The sequence below is a fragment of the Chiloscyllium plagiosum genome, unplaced genomic scaffold (genome assembly GCF_037043375.1).
Source record: "Chiloscyllium plagiosum isolate Xiang-an unplaced genomic scaffold, Cpla_swu_hap1 HiC_scaffold_53X, whole genome shotgun sequence".
Taxonomy (NCBI): domain Eukaryota; kingdom Metazoa; phylum Chordata; class Chondrichthyes; order Orectolobiformes; family Hemiscylliidae; genus Chiloscyllium; species Chiloscyllium plagiosum.
The window spans coordinates 14,315,918-14,335,344 of record NW_028270191.1 but is presented as its reverse complement, the minus strand read 5'-3'; the positions used below and the strand labels follow the sequence as shown (position 1 = coordinate 14,335,344).

Here is a 19,427-nt window from a genome sequence, read left to right as displayed (position 1 = left end):
AACCTTGGTTCTCCCATGCATTCTATTCTTTAAAAGATTGTATGAAGTCAGCTCATAACAAAGATCCAGCTTGTCCAGTATGCTCCGAACTGGGATCATTATGCTATTCTTTGTTTGAGAAATTAGGTCTTGCAAAGGAAGCGTTGATATCCTCTTTCTGCACGATGCATTTCTAAAAGGAACTGTTTGGTTTTGTCATTCTAAGAACCTCTGGTTCTTTACAACCTTTCCCTCGATAACCACATCACAAGTGCAGAGGTTGCTTTTTGCAGGGTGGTCATGTTGCTTTTTGGTAACAAACATTTGTATATTTCAGATAGTGGCTGAGATGATATCTCTCTTCAGGAGTGACAAGATCTTCTCCACAAATGAGTAACAAGATTGCTTCATCTTTGCATCTCAATACTGAGAGGAACAGCATACCTGCCATTGTGGTCTCGCATTGTATCACCCCCTCTTTTGGTCTCCACAATGTTTGTCTGTCTTGCCAAGAAAGCACAGCAAAGATGGGAATGCCTTGCAGGTATTCCCTTGTTATTGGTCATGTTTGAACAAAGCTGTCGAACCTTAGTGATGGCTTCACTCCTCTCTGCTTTGGTTCTGCTTCAGCCAAACGAAAATGAAAAGTTAAGCTTTTAAAAAGTCAAGAAGTGGAGTGCAGATAGGGAATGAGGAGTCAGAGCATCAGAAAGAGAGAATGTAAATGGATGTGATCGACATTATTAATGATTCACCCAAAATGTTGCTTTTGGCATTTTTGTCGGAATGTAGCGATGCAGGCACTATTCCATTGCGTTTCGGATGACTGCAAATCATGGTGCAATCATCAGCACCAAATCTAAACTTCCATTTGCCTTTTCAGCCTTTGCGTCTCTTGTTCCAGTGAAATTATTGAACACTGGCGAAAATGTTGCTCAACTGCAATCTGAGAACGGAATTGATCCTTTGGCATTGATGACAACATATGTACAGCAAACCATTTCTCGGGAGCAATAGGAACAGAAAAGGCGGGACCTCAGACATTACTTCTCTTTCTGTCTTCACAGATGCTGCTTATTTCTAGCATTTTCTGCTTTTATTTCAGATTTCCAGCAATAGTTTGCTTTATTGACTGTTTTGTAGTACAGATAACATTGGCTAATTTTTGCGTAACTGTCACATGCATCAGTTGTGATTGGTAATAAAATTTGCTATCACTTACATCATCACTAGATTTTTGCATGATTTTTGTATGTTTCTCAATCATATTTACTCACTGTTTGAAGACAGGAGCGTTGATTTTTGTGATGTGGTTTCTAAGTTTGCATTGTTATTTAAAGTGCTTCCAAAGTGGAGACAGTGAACATGAATTGTTTTGACTTGTGTTCATACAGGTATCTACCTCCAAGCAGCACCACAAGCCGTTCTGCAGTGTCATTTAGAGCTGCATACTAGTTGGAGAATGAGGTGCACGTGCGGGATTCCTGCATTGCATAGTGGTCACCCATTGCCCCTCTGCCTGCATGATCTTAAACAGCCAGGTTCTTGCAGTGCTCTTTCGTCACATTTTTTTAACTTTCTGTGGCTTTTTCTATCTTCTGCTGACTCCCTCAGACTTGCTGTCTGTCTCCGCTGATTCCCTGCCTTTAACTCTGGGACTCTGACATTCTTTCTCCTCGGGTTCTCTCTTGACTGCTGGACAAAGTCTCGGGAGTCCGAAGTTGAGTTGCTGTCTGAAGGATTCCTAGCTCTCCCTCTGCTCTCGCGCTGTTTTTAGCACTAGCACTAACATTATCACGCATGCACAAGCATCCACAATAAATGTTGCCTTGCTTGTGAACCTGTAGCCAAAGAACAAAGTAAGACTTCGGTGAGGAGGCAGGGACACTGTCAACTATGAGACCATATCCAAGCATGCATCCGTCCCTTACTGGGAGAAAATTCAAAGAAAGCTTTGTCCGGTTTATAAAAAAAAAATCAGAGGATGCGGGTGTTGCTGGCTAGGCCAGTATTTAATACCCATCTCTAATTGTCCTCGAGAAGGTGGTATTGAGCTGTCGTGTTGAACTGCTGCAGTACATGTACTGCTTCAGTACCAGACATAAGGAACAGACAATGCTTTATATTTTGTTGTATTTCTCTGCACTCATCTTGCTGTCGGTTGAACTGGTCCTTCACTTGACCATTCAACTCTCTGTATGTGCGGTTTAGTTTCTCCGCAAAGTGATCTCTAATGATTGTACTTCTTTTGCAGTATTCTAGCCAGATGAGCAGGGTGGATGGAATTTCCGATCTTCCCAGTGTCCCAGTAGGGGGACAACAACCCCTCCTCGAGTATGGGAGAGCTCCTCAACAGGCATCTCTTGTTGACAATGCCATGTTACAAGACAACGCCAGTGAAGTTGGAATCTTGCAGGATAGCTCTGTAAGTCACGAAATGGTGGGTTCTCACCGCCTCCTCCAGAGCGGAACAATTAGCCATCAAGGAATGATAAGTAGCAGTGACCCAATGACTCAGACCACGTTGAGAAGTGCAGATGGACCAGACAGTCATGCTCCTGTTACTGTAACACAGAGTTTACCCTGTGCACCTCAAGTAAGTGCCATTTCTCAAAAACTCTCTTAAAGAGCCTTGGGAGTCCCAAGTATGCAAATCATAAAAAGCTAATAGATTGATTTGTGAATTGACCAAAAAGGCAGTCGTCTTCGCCTCCATGCCCATTTCTTTGGACAAGGGTCCTCTCCCTGCCATGTCGAGCCTTTCACCTGACTCCAATATTCCTGTCCCACCTGGACCCCTCCCTCTGGCCGTTCACTGGCATTTTATCTCTTCTTTAAGAACTGCTGATGTGACATTGGTTGCCTTAATTTCTCTGCTCCCCTCACTCACTCAAACTCGTCTACCTATGAGCTTGCTGCACTCCATTCTCTCAGGTCCAGCCTCTATCCTGTTTTCAAACTGCCAATAAGGGTGCGATTGTCTTTTGGTGTGCAGACTTCTACCTGGCAGAGGCTGAACTCCAGCTCTCAGACACTTGCTCCTATCTACCTCTGGACCGTGACCCCATCACTGAACACCAAGCTGTTGTTTCCAGGACTGTCATGGACCTCATCCCTTTATGGAGATCTCCCCTCCACAGCTTCCCATCTCTCAGTTCCCCCAACCGTGCCTGGCCTGTTTCTCCATTCTTCCCAAAATCCACAAACAGGACTGCCCAGGCAGACCCATTGGTTCAGCCTATTCCTCTCGCACTGGACTTTTTTCCTATCTTGAGCCTATTCACCGCCCAACGGTGCGGTCTGTTCCACATAAATCCATGATATTTTCCCTAATTGATAGGCCGGTAGTGGGAATGTCATTGATGATTGCACAATGCTTAGTTCCATTTGTGGTTCCTTGTATTGATGTAGTCTGTGCCCGCAAACCCTGGATAGAGGCTGAACTCCAGCTCTCAGACACTTGCTCCTATCTACCTCTGGACCGTGACCCCATCACTGAACACCAAGCTGTTGTTTCCAGGACTGTCATGGACCTCATCCCTTTATGGAGATCTCCCCTCCACAGCTTCCCATCTCTCAGTTCCCCCAACCGTTTGATTGGATAGATGGTAGCATTAGCAGTAATACTACTGGACTAGTAATCCAGGCAGCTAGGCTGATGCTCTGGGGATAAGTTCACATCCCTCCATGGTAGCTAGGAGAATTTTAAAATCAATTAATTTATAGGTCTGGAATAAAAGATTTGTCTCTGTAATAATGACCAGCTAATAGGAAAGAGTTTTCCTGCCTTAACTTAGCTTGTCGTGATCTTGTATACCTTTTATCAAATCTCCCCTCTTTCACCAAGGATAACAGCCCTCGCCTTCCCAACCTAACTGTGTAACTAAAATATCCCATTCTTAAACCAGTGTGGTAAATCACAAAAGGTTTTAATGTAAACTTACTGAGCCAAAATGACAGTTGATTTATTTTCCCTGTAAAGCATTTTAAGTAATTTGATTGGTTGTATAAATGATGATAAAATTGTGAATGTCAGTGTGCAGTTTGCCTGTCACAAAGGGCAGCATGTTCCTATTTTGGGGCTGGCAGTCTCGACCTTATGAATGGTTACATTGGCACTTTAACTTTAAATGTAACATGGCTGAAATTCAAGACCTAGGAAGTAAAGTGTGTGGGTAAGCAAAATGTTTATTACTGTACAGGTATGCCTTCTAAACCAAGCTTCTATGTGATACCTTAGGATTATCAACTTAATCAGAATGATGGCATTGGGGGAATATATTTGATGTAATAATCTTTTTAAGAGTAATAGATTTGTCATCTTACAAAATGCCTGATCAGTTAACTAATAAAGTTCTCATCGGTCTGCCTTTATTGGTCAGGGCATGGAGTACAAGAATCAGGAAGTGGTGTTGTGGCTTTATAAACTTTGATTAGGCTGCACTTCGGGTTTTGCATCGAATTCTGGCTGCCACATTACAGGAAGGATGTGGAGGCTTCGGAGAGGGTGCTGAAGAGGTTTACCAGGACGCTGCCTGAATTAGAGGGTATGAACTATAAGGAGAGGCTGGAAAAATTAGGGGTGTCTTCGCTGGAGCGGCAGAAGTTGAGGGGAGACCTGACAGAAGTTTATAAACTTCTGAGAGGCAAAAGTAGGGTTGACAGCCAGAATTGTTTTTCCCCAGAGTTGAAGTGTCTAATGCTCGGGGGGCATACATTTACAGTATGAGGGGGAAAGTTCAGAGGAGGTGGGAGGTGGCAAGTTTTTTACACAAAGTGCGGTTAGGTGCCTGGAATGCACTGCCAGGGGTAGTGGTGGAAGTAGATATAATAGGGGCATTTTAAGGGGCTTTTTGAAATGCATATCTATAACTGGAAAAGCGCAGCAGGTCAGGCAGCATCCAAGGAGCAGGAAGGGCTTCTTCCTGAAGAAGGGCTCACGCCCGAAACGTCGATTCTCCTGCTCGTTGGATGCTGCCTGACCTGCGCTTTTCCAGCAACACATTTTCAGCTCTGATCTCCAGCATCTGCAGTCCTCACTTTCTCCATGCATATCTATAAGCAAGGAATGGAGGGATATGGACCATGGGCAGGCAGAAAGGATTAGTTTAATTTGGCAAGATGTTTAGCACAGCATCATCATTGGCCATTTCACCAGGGGAACCTCCTTGCTGTTTGAATAATTCCATTGGATGTTTTACTTCTGCCTGAGAGAAAAGTTGAGACTCCAGTTTAACATCTCATCTGAAAGTTGCCACCTGTGACAGTGTAACAGTCCTTCAGTGTGATACTGGGGTGGCACGGTGGCTCAGTGGTTTGCACTGCTGCCTCGCAGACCCAGAGACCCATGTTCGAATCCAGCCTTGGGTGACTGTCTGTGTGGAGTTTGCCACATTCTCCCTGTCCCAGCATGGGTTTACTGCAGGTGCTCTGGTTTCCTCCCACCATCCGAAGATGTGCAGGTTAGGTGAACTGGCTATGGGAAATTGCCCATAGTCTACATGGATGTGTAGGTTAGATGCATTAGGCAGGGGACATGTAGAATAGGGTAAGGGGATAGGCCTGGGTGGGTTACTCTTTGGAGGGTCAGTGTGGACTTGTTGGGCCAAGTGGCCTTTTACACACTCGAGGGATTCTGTGGTGTTGCATGGATTACGAAGTTGCTGGAGTGGAGCTTGGATTAATGACTTTTTTACTCAGTGCTATCACTGAGCCACAGCTGCCATTGTACACCAAGGGCATAGCAGTATCAATAGTGTAGAGAGCCACAGACTGGTCATGACTATTGTGTCCATTGTATTATATCACCTTGCGCTTGTTTTCTGTGAAACCTTCCTTATGTGTTATTTCTTCTCATCAAAGGTACTAGGGAAAAGCAGGGTGCTTGAAGGAGTTGAACAGCTTGATGGAAAGAAGCAGAGAGAACAAGATGACATAGAAAAATTGAGAGAAAATGAAAATCTTTTGAAGCTCGGAGAGAATGAAGAATTGCTGAAGCTCAGACAGCATGAAGAATTGATGAAGAAACAAAAGAGTAAAAAAATCCGCACTCCTTCCAAAGTAAGTTTTCAATGGTTTTTGTAAAGATTGTGGCCTGGAGTTTCTGCTTGGGATGTGATCGGGAGAATGCACTGAAAGTGGCACTGGTCTTGCGGAGGAGAAACTCCATGCAAGTCCTCTTTGCATAAGATTCTCATTTGCATTGGACCAAATTTAAGCCCTCGCTACAGGAACCAGCACAATCCAGCAGCAGTATTGAGTGTAATTATTGGGTCCTCAATATTACTGAATTCAGCTCACTTAATGAGAAACATTGGCCAAAGATTTACTGCAACTGAAGAAGTGGGCCCGTCAAGAGTTTCAATGGCTGTTGGTTACAGAATCAGTAGACTGAATTTGAATTCAGATTAATTTAATCATATTATTGTGGCAACAGCCTGATGAGAAACTGACATGAGTGAAGCTACTGTTAATTGCTGGAGAGTGCAGATCAGGTCAGTAGCAAAGGATCTATGTGATCTGTGATTCTGGCTGCAATGTGATGAGCCATCCTTGGACAGGCACAGTTGGAGGAAACCTGTTGTGCTGATTGGGTGGAGTTGTGGGGGTTTGGGGGGTGGGGGGTGGATATGTGGTACGTTTTGTGGGCAAAAACAATTCTGATAAGGGGATATTTGAAACTGAGTCAAAGGCCATGGAAATTATGGCATTAAGTCGTAATCGCAGAATTTTTTTAAGGTGCAGGAGGAGGCTATTCAGCCCATCTTGGCTTCAAAGGCTTTATTATCTATTCCGGCTCTATCATCTAGTGCTAATCTTCTGCCTTTTTCCCCCATATCTCTGCACATCTTTATTATCCAAAAAAAAACCATCCAATGCCCCCTTGAATGCCTCAATTGAACCTGCCTCCACCACATTTCGCTGTGTGAAAATGTTTCTTTTCATATTACCCTTCCTAATCTTGTTTCCTTTCTAAGCAGAAACAGCTTCACCCTATTAACTCTGTCCACCCTGCTCATGATTTAAAAAATCTCTATCAGACTCTTCTCAGCCGCCTTCTCTCCGTTCTGAAGGGTCTTCTTCAATTTCTCCTCATCGCTGAAGTTTCTCGTATGTGGAACCATTCTAGTAAATCATTTCTGCACTCTCTCTAATCCATTCACATATTTCTTATAATGGGGGGGCCCATAACTGTATACAATCCTCCAGCTGAGGTCTAAAAAGTCTCTTGTATAAATTCAACATCACCTCCTTGTATTCTGTGCTCCATTAATAAAGCCGAGGACACTGTATACTTTATTGAACTCTCCGTCTGGCCTGTTATCTTCAGTAATCTCTGCCCGTGGATGCACCGAGATTCCTGCGTTTCTGCACCTCCTTTAGAACTGAACCCTTGTATTGTCTTTCATTGTTCTTCCAAAGTGCATGATGTCACAATTCTCTGCATTGAATTTCATCTGCCACCTATCCGACCAATCTACCAACTTGTTGATGTCTAGTTGGAGTTCTGAACCATCCTTCTCGCAGTTAACAATTCTTACGTATTTTGTGTCATCTGCAAACTTGGAAATGGCCCCCTGCAAACCAAGATCAGGTCATTAATGTACATCAGGAAAAACAAGGGTCTCAATTCCAACCCCTGTGGAACTGCACTTTAGCCCAAAATACATTCATATTCAAATATCCATACTTGGTACAACTCTATTTAAAATTCCCTGATCTTTTGTGCTGCTTGACCGAGATTGTACTGTTATCCTGATAGAAACTCCAGGCCTGAAATTGGATTCCTGGTGCTTTTTTATGCTTGAAGTGGGAATGTGTCTGTTGAGAGCTATTTAATACAAATGACTGTTTCAAGGGTTTTCCTAATACTTTGGTAGGCACATGCAGTGTCTGGTATGTTCGCATATTAGATAAAGCCGAGGCCACACGAAGGCCTGGATGGTTCCATAATGTCACAGTGACAACAAATGTGTATTACTGGGGAGTTAATCACAATTTGTTTGAATGGTGTAAACTGGCATCAGGAAAAGTGAAAAAATGTTAGCAATAGGGAAACAAACAGGGCAATGAGATGAGAAAGGGGCACTGGGAATCATTCTTGGATTGCTGTATCAAAGGTGCTGCTGCAAACACAAAACACTCCACGTTCTCCACTGGTGTAAATCTCAATTGTTTCTGTTTCTATTTAGTCTTTTTCTTGTGTCCAGCTCACAATGTCCAGATATGGTGAGGAGTGAGCCCAGTAATCCCTCTGGATGACTTGTAACCTTGCCCTAGATAACTTCTATCCTGTGCATGGAACATCCATGCCTTTTACATTGAACTTCATTTGCAGTTGAGCATCCCAAGTTCAAAGCCCGTCATGTTCTCTTTGTAAAATCTTGTGTGCATCTTCTGAGTTTATGCACATCTTTTGTCATTTGGAAATGTAACTAGTGTTGCGACTGCAGACCAGACTATTTCTGTATGTCAGAAACTGGAAGGTAGGAATTTCCTCATGCGTGTTTCTGACTGGAGTTCCTGTTGCACTGTGATAAAATTACACTGATAGTACTGGGCATCTTCCAGCTCTACCTCACCACCATCTCTCTTGACTGAATTGTTGCAAAATTGTGATACTGCTTATTCAACTTCCAGTACTACAATTTCCTCCAATTAACTATTGGAAAGACTGAGCCATTGTTTCTGGTTCCAGTTCCTCTGACATGCAGATCAGATGGGAGTTTAGTCTGACCACTACCTCCCTCAGTGTAAAACATTTGTTTGACCTGAAGCTACCAAAGGCGTTTAAAGCATATCCCTCTTGTAAAATACCCAGTTCTCTGTTCAAAAAGTGATAAAGGGTAACATGCGTCAATGAGAAAGGATCTTGGCTCAGACTCAGGAAGAAGAGATTAGGAATGCGAAAGCCAGAAAATACTGGTGGAAGTAGTTCATAAACCATAACCCCCACCCCGAGACAGAAGTTATATTGTCGGATAGGAAGTTAAGCAAGAAATAATTGGAGTTTATTTGGAGAAAAAAATGACAAAATAATTGTCCGGGCCTTCATTATTCTGATAGAATGGACAGCTCAAATTGGCAGAGGTGATCTGGGAGATGAATGTCGAATGCTTTTGTGACCATTTACCAGAGCATTATATTGTGGAACCTGCTGGGGCTGAAGCTATAGACAATAGGTGCAGGAGTAGGCCATTCAGCCCTTCGAGCCTGGACCGCCATTCAATATGATCATGGCTGATCATTCCTAATCAGTATCCTGTTCCTGCCTTATCTCCATAACCCTTGATTCCACTATCTTTGAGAGCTCTATCCAACTCTTTCTTAAATGAATCCAGAGACTGGGCCTCCACTGCCCTCTGGGGCAGAGTATTCCACACAGCCACCACACTCTGGGTGAAGAAGTTTCTCCTCATCTCTGTCCTAAATGGTCTACCCCGTATTTTTAAGCTGTGTCCTCTAGTTCGGCACTCACCCATCAGCGGAAACATGTTTTCTGCTGCCAGAGTGTCCAATTCTTTCATAATCTTATATGTCTCAATCAGATCCCCTCTCAGTCTTCTAAACTCAAGGGTATACAAGCCCAGTCGCTTCAGTCTTTCAGTGTAAGGTAATCCTGCCATTCCAGGAATTGACCTCGTGAACCTACGCTGCACTCCCTCAATAGCCAGAATGTCTTTCCTCAAATTTGGAGACCAGAACTGCACACAGTACTGCAGGTGTGGTCTCACCAGGGCCCTGTACAGCTGCAGAAGCACCTCTTTGCTTCTATACTCAATTCCTCTTGTTATGAAGGCCAGCATGCTATTAGCCTTCTTCACTACCTGCTGTACCTGCATGCTTGCCTTCATTGACTGGTGTACAAGAACACCCAGATCTCTCTGTACTGCCTATATTAACATACCCGTAAAGAAAATAGGAGCAGGAGCAGGAGTAGGCCGGCCGTTCATTCCTTCAAGCCTGCTCCACCTTAATTTATCATTATGACTGATGATCCAACTTAATAGCCTGTTCCTGCTTTTTCTCTATATCCTTTGTTCCCTTTAGTCCCAAGTGCAATATCCAACTCCTCCTTGAATTTGTACAATGTTTTGGCCTAGACTGCTTTCTGTGGTAGCACACGTTTTTAGAACCCTACATACTTCTTCCGACTCCACACACTGTGATCCTTAATGGTCCTACTCTTTCCCTAATTATCCTTTTACCCTTAATATAACTTGGGACATAACAAATAAAATAAAGGAAAGTCCTTTCATGCCCTGTTTTTGCTCCCCTAATGACCTTTTTTTAAGTTTCCCTTTATGCATTCTATACTCCCCTAGGGTTTCTGCTGTTTTGAGCACTCTGTATCTGTGATAAGCCTGCCTTGTTCTCTTTATCTAATACTGTATAAGACAGAGGAGCAGAAATTAAACCATTTGGCCCATCGAGTCTGCTCTCCCATTCAATCAATGTCATTATCCCGCTCTTTCCCCCCTCCCCCCCCCCCCCCCCCCACCCCGTGACCTTTGATCCCCGTGGCATTCAAGAACCTATCTATCTCAGTCTTAAATATACTCAGTGACCTGGCCTCCACCACCTTCTGTGGCAATGAATTCCATAGATTCACAATCCTGTGGCTGAAGACGTTTCTCCTTATCTCCATTCTGAAGGGTCTTCCTTTTACTCTAAGGCTGTGCCCTTCGGTCCATGTCTCTCCTGTCAATGGAAACAGCTTCCCAACGTCCACTCTGTCCGGGCCATTCAGTATTCTGTATGTTTCAATTTAGATCCCCCCTCATCCTTCTAAACTCCATTGAGTATAGTCCCAGAGTCCTCAAACGTTCCTCATATGTTAAGCCTTTCATTCCTGGGATCATTCTTGCGAACCTCCTCTGAACACACTCCAGGGCCAGGATATCCTTCCTGAGGTATCGGGCCCAAACTTGCTCATAATACTCTAAATGTAGTCTGACCAGAGCTTTATAAAGCCTGCGAAGTACATCCCTGCTTTTATATTCTAGTCCTTTCAAGATGAATGACAACATTGTATTTGCCTTCCTAACTAATGACTCAACCTGCAAATTTACTTGAAGAGAAACCTGGACTAGGACTCCCAAGTCCCTTTGCACTTCAGACTTCTGAATTTTCTCCCCATTTAGAAAGTGGGCCATGCCTCTATTCTTCCTATCTAAATGCATGACCTCACACTTTCTCACATTGTATTTCATCTGCCACTTCTTTGCCCATTTTCTGAACCTGTCCAAATCCTTCTGCAGCCTCCCCACCTCCTCAATACTACCTGTCCCTCTCCCTATCTTTGTATCATCTGCAAACTTAACCCCCAGTCTCTTCATCCAGATCATTAATGTATAAAGTGAAAAGTTGTGGTCCCGACACTGACCCTTGTAGAACACCACTAGTCATTGGCTTCCATCCTGAGAAGGACTCTTTTATCCCATTCTCTGCTTTCTGCCAGACAGCCAAACTTCTATCCATTGCTAATACCTTGCTTATAACGTCATGGGCCCTTATCTTATTCAGCAGCCTCCTGTGCGCCACCTTGTCAAAGGCCTTCTGGACTTCAAGGTAGGTAACATCCATCGGCTTTCCTTGATCTAACCTGCTTGTTACCACCTCAAAGAATTCAAACAGATTTGTCAAGCATGACCTCCCCTTGATGAAACTATTTGACTTTGCCCTATTTTAACCATGCACCTCAAAGTATCCTGAAATCTCATCCTTCACGATGGACTCCAGAATCTTACCAATGACTGAGGTCAGGCTAATCAGCTTATAATTTCCCGTCTTTTGCCTTACTCTCTTCTTAAACAGGGAGGTTACTTCAGGGATTTTTCCAGTCCTCTGGGACTGTCCCTGACTCAGTGATTCCTGAAAGATCGCTACGAAAGCCTCAACTATCTTGTCAGCTATCTCCTTCCAAAGCCTGGAGTATAGTCCATCTGGTCTTAGTGATTTATCTACTTTCAGACCTTTCAGTTTATAAAGCACCTTCTCGTTGGTGATGGCCACCATACTCATCTCTGCCCCCCACCCCACTCTCTTGAATATTTGGGATATTACTCCACAATGTCCAGGGTCTGCTGGATTTGTTGGTCCCACCCTTGTCTTTATTGGAACATGTTGGCCCTGTCCTCTCCCTACTTCATTCTTGAATGCATCCCACTGCTCTGACTCAGATTTACATAAATTGTGTGCTCCTGTACCACTCTGGCCAAATCAGACCTGATCTTTTTAAGATTGGCTTTTCATAGAATCACAGAATCCGTACCGTGCAGCAAGAGACCGTTCAGCCCATTTGAATCTGCACTGATCCTCCGAATAGCATCCCACCCAGATCCCCATAACCCCATATTTACCGTGGCTCATCTACCTAACCTGCACATCCCTGAATGCTATGGAGCAATTTTCCATGTCCAGTTCACCTAACTTGTACATCTTTGGACTGTGGGAGGTGACCAGAGCACCCAGTGGAAACCCATGCATGGGTAGAACGTGCAAACTCCACGCAGACAGTCACCCAAGGGTGAAATCAAACCTGGAACCCTGGCACTGTGATGCAACAATGCGAGACATCTAGAAATCTGATTTCAGGCCCATCCTTGAATTTTCTATAGCTGTCTTGAAACTAAAAGAGTTATGACTGTTGTCTGCAAAGTGCTCCCCCACTGATACTTCGACCACTTGCCTGGCTTCATTACCTCAAATTAGGTCCAAGACCATCCCCACTGTAATTGGGCCTTCTGCGTACTGGCTTAAAAAGCTCTCCTGGATGCAGTTTAAAGTCTAAGCTTTTCACACTATGACTAACTCAGTTAATGAGTTTTGAGAAGATTTGTAGCTCAGGCTGAGGTTCTGGATGTAGGTTTGCTCGCTGAGCTGGAAGGTTCATTTCCAGAAGTTTCGTCATCTGTTAGGTAACCTCTTCAGTGGGCCTCCGGGCGAAGCAAACCCAAACAAGCAGACAAAACGCGTCCAGAAACCTTAGCCACTCTCCCCTACATCAAAGACATCTCGGAAATGACTGCCAGACTACTCAGACCCCTTGGCATCATGGTAGCCCACAAACCCACTAAAACAGCAGCTAATGAACTTGAAAGACCCTATACAGACAACAAGCAAAACTAATGTCATTTACAAAATACCATGCAAGGACTGTAACAAACACTGCATTGGACAAACAGGCAGAAAACTAGCCACCAGGATACATGAACATCAACTAGCTACAAAACGACATGACCCACTCTCACTAGTATCCTTACATACGGATAAGGAAGGACACCACTTTGACTGGGACAACACATCCATCCGAGAACAAGCCAAACAGAGATACGCACGAGAATTCCTAGAAGCATGGCATTCCAACTGGAACTCTATCAACAAACACATCAAGTTAGACGCCATCTACCATCGCCTGAGAAAAGAACAGGAAATGACATCACCACAGGAAATGCCGTCACAACAGGAAATGACATCACCAACCCAAAGAGACCCAAGCTTCTAAATAGAAAGATTAGATTAGATTAGATTACTTAGATTACTTACAGTGTGGAAACAGGCCCTTTGGCCCAACAAGTCCACACAAACCCGCCGAAGCGCAACCCCCCCATTCCCCTACATTTACCCCTTTACCTAACACTACGGGCAATTTAGCATGGCCAATTCACCTGAATTGCACATTTTTGGACTGTGGGAGGAAACCGGAGCACCCGGAGGAAACCCACGCAGACACGGGGAGAATGTGCAAACTCCACACAGTCAGCTGCCTGAGTCGGGAATTGAACCCGGGTCTCTGGCGCTGTGAGGCAGGAATGATCAACAGTGCTTTGCCCGGAGGCCCACTGAAGATGTTACCTAGTAGGGTGATGAAACGTCTGGAAATGAACCTTCCAGTTCAGCGAGCAAACCTACATCCATAACTCAATTAATGTTGCAGAAGTTTAAATCCCCCACTGTCACTATTACTTTTACACTTCTCTGTTGGGTGACATTCTGAAAGTGGAGTGAGGCAGCCTGTTGTCGGCAAAGATGTGGAGTAGCAGTTTCCATTTAGGGTCCGATGTGATGCCAAGGTTGTGTAGAGGAGTGTGGTTTAGTCTCCGATCTTGGATAGAGTGGATGGCCTGGGAACAATGTTGGTGGCAAGAAATGATGACAATGACTTGATTTAGGTGGAGCAAATTTCCACTCATTCAGTACTGCGTACATCAAACCCAGCCTCAGACACACTCAGTAGCACTTGGCAATTGTAAACCTGGCTGATTAGTTTTCCTATTAACTCGACTTTAACTGAGTCCTATATATCCTCAATTGCATCAACAGAATACCTCCAAATTTAAGTAGGAACTATTGGTTTGCAAACTTTTTAAAAGCATCTTAAGTCTCTGCTTTAATCCATTACAAGGATGCAGCAGCATGCCTCGACTGAGATTCCGTCCAAGATGAGCTTGGAGAGGCAGTGCAGTAAGCAAGATCAGGTTGCTATTTTCAACATCTCTACTCTCTCCTGTTAAGCATTAAATAACCAGATTCATAGAGTTTACAGCACAGAAATAGACCCTTCGGTCCAACTTGTCCATGCCGACCAGTTATCCTAACCTAATCTTGTCCTATTTGCCAGCATTTGGCCCATATTCCTCTAACTCCTTCTGGTCTCCTCTCTATCGGAAAGATGTTGTGAAACTTGAAAAGGTTCAGAAAAGATTTACAAGGATGTTGCCAGGGTTGGAGGATCTGAGCTACAGGGAGAGGCTGAACAGGCTGGGGCTGTTTTCCCTGGAGCGTCGGAAGCTGAGGGATGACCTTATTGAGGTTTGTAAAATCATGAGGGGCATGGATAGGATAAATAGACAAAGTCTTTTCCCTGGGGTGAGGGAGTCCAGAACTAGAGGGTATAGGTTTAGGGTGAGAGGGGAAAGATATAAAAGAGACCAGAGGGGCAACTTTTTCACACAGAGGGTGGTGCATGTGTGGAATGAGCTGCTAGAGGAAGTGGTGGAGGCCGGTACAATACAACATTTAAAAGGCATCTGGATGGGTATATGAATAGGAAGGGTTTGGAGGGATGTGGACCAGGTGCTGGCAGGTGGGACTTGATTGGGTTGGAATAGCTAGTTAGCATGGACGGGTTGGACCGAAGGGTCTGTTTCTGTGCTGTACATCTCTATGACTCTGTTACTGTATATGAATTCAGATGCCTTTTAAATGTTATAATTGTTTTTATTGTTTTCCATTGTTCTTGATGTTTTGACTGCTGCACCACATTGCTGAGTAGTTGGATAATGCTTGGTTTTTCTGTAGGCTTACTGCTTCACTGGGAGACAATGCCCCAAACAAATTGTTGTCAGATGAAACCTTGATATTGGAAATTTGCATTATGCTGTTGCCTAAATTCATGACAAGTTGAATGAGGTCTTTGTTAATTGTTATATATTGAATTTTATATTGTGTATTATTTCTGATTTATGTGGGAAGAAAAAGGATGTGCACTTCCTGTAGTGTTGGGAAATCTCTTGTCCTGATCCCTGATACACCTTCCACTGAGACATTTGAACAGGAAGTCTGTGCTATTGATGTTACCATTATCTGCCCACACCTCCCTGGAACCGGCAGTAGTGCATCCATTGTTGCTGTCTCTTCCTTGTCGTCCCACTGGCCACTCTCCTTGCTGTCGGCTGTATCCTTTGCTGGTTGCCTCTCTTACTGCCTGGAGGGAGATGGCTCTGAATTTCTCTGTGTCAATAGTTTTGTAATTCATTTCAGGGGCGCCAGGCTACTGCATGAAATAAACTTTAAATATGAAGCTACTGCATAAATCCTGCAGCACTGCTCAAAGTGACGTTACAGGCACTCTGACTGCATGAGCTGAATGTGCCCCCTACTGTTTCCAGGGCAGATTAGAATCAATCTAAACATCAGGTCATAGACAGAGAACACAGGGGGCTAACACCTTCAACATATTGTCTAGCTATCACCATTGTTAACAGCTAACCCGAGAATGCAACTTTAAAAAAAAGGGTTTTGTGATTTACACATGAAAGAAGTGAAACTATCACTGTATTCTAACAGATGAAAGGCTTAACGATCAATTTTTCAATGTATAATTTCAGTTACATCACACTGCAAATGTTTGCTATAAATTCTGTGTTATGATCGAGCCCTCCACAATCACCTGATGAAGGAGCATCGCTCCGAAAGCTAGTGTGCTTCCAATTAAACCTGTTGGACTATAACCTGGTGTTGTGTGATTTTTAACTTTGTACATCCCAGTCCAACACCGGCATCTCCAAATCAGGGCAGCAAATGCAGCCTTTCCTCCTTTTCTGTCCTGGAGGTGCTGAGTCAGAAGGATTACTGTTCCAGAGTTGCCAGCAGCCCTCTGGTATCTTACTGATGTGGCTAATGATTGTGTAATTATTGCGTGAGCACTCAGCAAGCTTATTGGACTGAAGTATGTATCTTAGCAACATTCCCACAAACTCCCTTCTGAGCAAGGCCATTGTGTAACAATCCAGAGTGGGAAGCCTGGTTGATTTGGTTCATTATGTTTCACTACAGTGAGAGTGAGTGGGAAATAATTGGCTTTGCTGATATTATGTAGTGATATAAGAAAACAGAAATAGATGGGTCTGTTTGGAATTCTGTGCAGTGCATGTTATAACATCAAGATGATTTGTGTGCAGAGCTTTCAGTATCTTCTGAAAAATGAAATGAGGTATCAAAAATATTGCTACAGTGAGAATGATTTCATGCATTGGAGTTCTAGAGTGAGTGGTTGCGTTCATTGGAATTCAGTGTGGTGGAAACTCCATCCATTTCCTCAGAGATCTTCTTGTTCCTGTCCACCCCTATCTCTGCTTTATTCTCAGTGCCCACCACCTCAATGACTTTACTGCCTTTGTGTCCTTCCTCAACCATACATTTTATATCAATGTTCCATCCCAACTCCCCAACTCTTGCAGCCTCTCTATTTGAAGTCTGGATTGCCTTTGATCATTTACTTCATTACTTCTGTGACTCCTTTTCCATTCCAATTTTCCTGCTCCCTCCAACCCCATTACCATCGCCAGCAGTCTGCAGAATAAAATCTTCCAGAGCTCCTCCACGAATGTAATCTCATTCTCAAACTCCTAACTTTCTTGTTTCTAGCCCTCCCACTGGCCTGGCCCCTTTGCCTCCTTCCTTCCCAGAAAATTAATCACTGTCTTGCATTCCTTTATAGTCCAGATTTTCACCCTTTCAGATCAAAGGGGAGCAGATGAACTTGCTTGCTGCAAAACCGGACTTCTCATCAGTCACCAGAATTGGCACGAATCTGCTTTTTCCCTTCTTGCCTGCCCCCCCTAACTCTGTTGACTCTTAGTGGGCTACTGTTTCTTGGTTAATGGTGTTTAGTTTGACAGGCGCCAATGGTTTCTAGGTGCAATTGCTTGGCGCCAGCTTTTGCTTTGGTTGCAGTTCACCTGGCATCGGCTCAGTGGAGTATAGTTCCTCTGGCACTGAGTTGCAGAAATGTATGGGTCCAATAGGGTTGACTTGAAGGAGCATACAGGTGTGGCATTGTCCCTCATTGGTGTCTAATTTCTGTGCACTCTCCTTCACTAGGATAGAATTTCCCCTGCGTTGACCCATATTGGCACACAGTTTCGTTTGGCACTAACTAGCACTGACTTTCACCTGATGCTGAAAGCCATTAAATACGTTGCGAGACTTTTTCAGGAACACATGTGAAATGGAGGTATCTAATATACTTATTTGGAAAGGCAGGAACTGATTGGGGATAGTCAACATGGCTTTGTCTGTGGGAAATCATGTCTTGCAAACTTGATTGAGTTTTTTGAAAAAGAAACAAAGAGGATTGATGAGGGCAGAGCGGTAGATGTGATCTGTGTGGACTTCAGTAAGGCGTTCGACAAGGTTCCCCATGGGAGACTGGTTAGCAAAGTTAGATCTCATGGAATACAGGGAGGACTAGCCATTTGGATACAGAACTGGCTCAAAGGTAGAAGACAGCATGGTGGTGGAGGGTTGTTTTTCAGACTGGAGACCTATGACCAGTGGAGTGCCACAAGGATTAGTGCTGGGTCCACTGCTTTTTTGTCATTTATATAAATGATTTGGATATGAACACAGGAGGTATAGATAGTAAGTTTCCAGATGACACCAAAATTGGAGGTGTAGTGCACAGCAAAGAAAGCTACTGCAGAATACAATGGGATCTTGATCAGATGGGCCAATGGGCTGAGAAGTGGCAGATGGAGTTTAATTTAGATAAATGTGAGGTGCTGTATTTTGGGAAAGCAAATCTTAGCAGGACTTATACACTTATTGGTAAGGTCCTAGGGAGTGTTGCTGAACAAAGAGACCTTGGAGTGCAGGTTCATATCTCCTTGAAAGTGGAGTCGTAGGTAGATAGGATAGTGAAGGCGGCATTTGGTATGCTTTCCTTTATTGGTCAGTGTATTGAGTACAGGAGTTGGGAGGTCATGTTGTGGCTGTACAGGACATTGGTTAGGCCACTGTTGAAATATTGCGTGCAATTCTGGTCTCCTTCCTATCGGAAGGATGTTGTGAAACTTGAAAGGGTTCAGAAAAGATTTACAAGGATGTTGCCAGGGTTGGAGGATTTGCTTTATAGGGAGAGGCTGAACAGGCTGGTGCTGTTTTCCCTGGAGCGTCGGAGGCTGAGGGGTGACCTTATAGAGGTTTATAAAATCCTGATGGGTATGGATCAGGTAAATAGACAAAGTCTCTTCCCTGGAATGGGGGAGTCCAGAACTAGAGGGCATAGGTTTAGGGTGAGAGGGAAAGATATAAAAGAGGATGGTGCAGAGGATGGTGTGTGTTTGGAATGAGCTGCCAGAGGAAGTGGTGGAGGCTGGTACAATTGCAACATTTCAAAGGCATTTGGATGGGTATATGAATAGGAAGGGTTTGGAGGGATATGGGCCGGGTGCGAGCAGGAGGGACTAGATTGGGTTGGGATATCTGGTCAGCGTGGGCAAGTTGGACCGAAGGGTCTGTTTCCGTGCTGTACGTCTCTAGGACTCTATAAGAGACATTCCAACAACTCCTCTACCCAACACTTCAAGTACCACCAGCCCCACATAGTCATACAGCACAGAAACAGACCCTTTGGACCAACTCGTCCGTGCTGACCATAATCCCAAATTAAACCAGTCCCATTTGTCTGCATTTGGCCCATATCCCTTTAAACATTTCATATGCATCTGCCTATCCAAATGTCTTATAAATGTTGTAACTGTACCTGCACCTACCACTTCATCTGGCGGTTCATTCCACCTACGAACCACCCTCTCTGGAAAAAGTTGCTCTTCAGGTCCCTCTTAAATCTTTCTCCTCTCACCTTTAAAAATATGCCCCCTAGTTTTGAACTTCCCCCACCCTAGGGGATAGACCTTTGCTGTTCCCCTTATCTAAGCCCC

At 44.1% G+C, this 19,427-nt stretch overlaps 1 protein-coding gene across 4 annotated transcripts in view; it reads left to right on the top strand.

Moving 5' to 3' along the window:
* Positions 1–19,427, top strand: part of LOC122543369 (zinc finger protein 148-like) — a 75,316-nt gene that overhangs the window by 20,643 nt on the left and 35,246 nt on the right. For all 4 annotated transcript variants that reach the window (XM_043682015.2, XM_043682014.2, XM_043682012.2 and 1 more), the window contains 2 exons: positions 2,234–2,575; positions 5,842–6,039. In XM_043682015.2, the coding sequence (XP_043537950.1) occupies positions 2,246–2,575; positions 5,842–6,039 (528 nt within the window). In that variant the 5' untranslated portion in view covers positions 2,234–2,245. The remainder of the gene's footprint in view (positions 1–2,233; positions 2,576–5,841; positions 6,040–19,427) is intronic.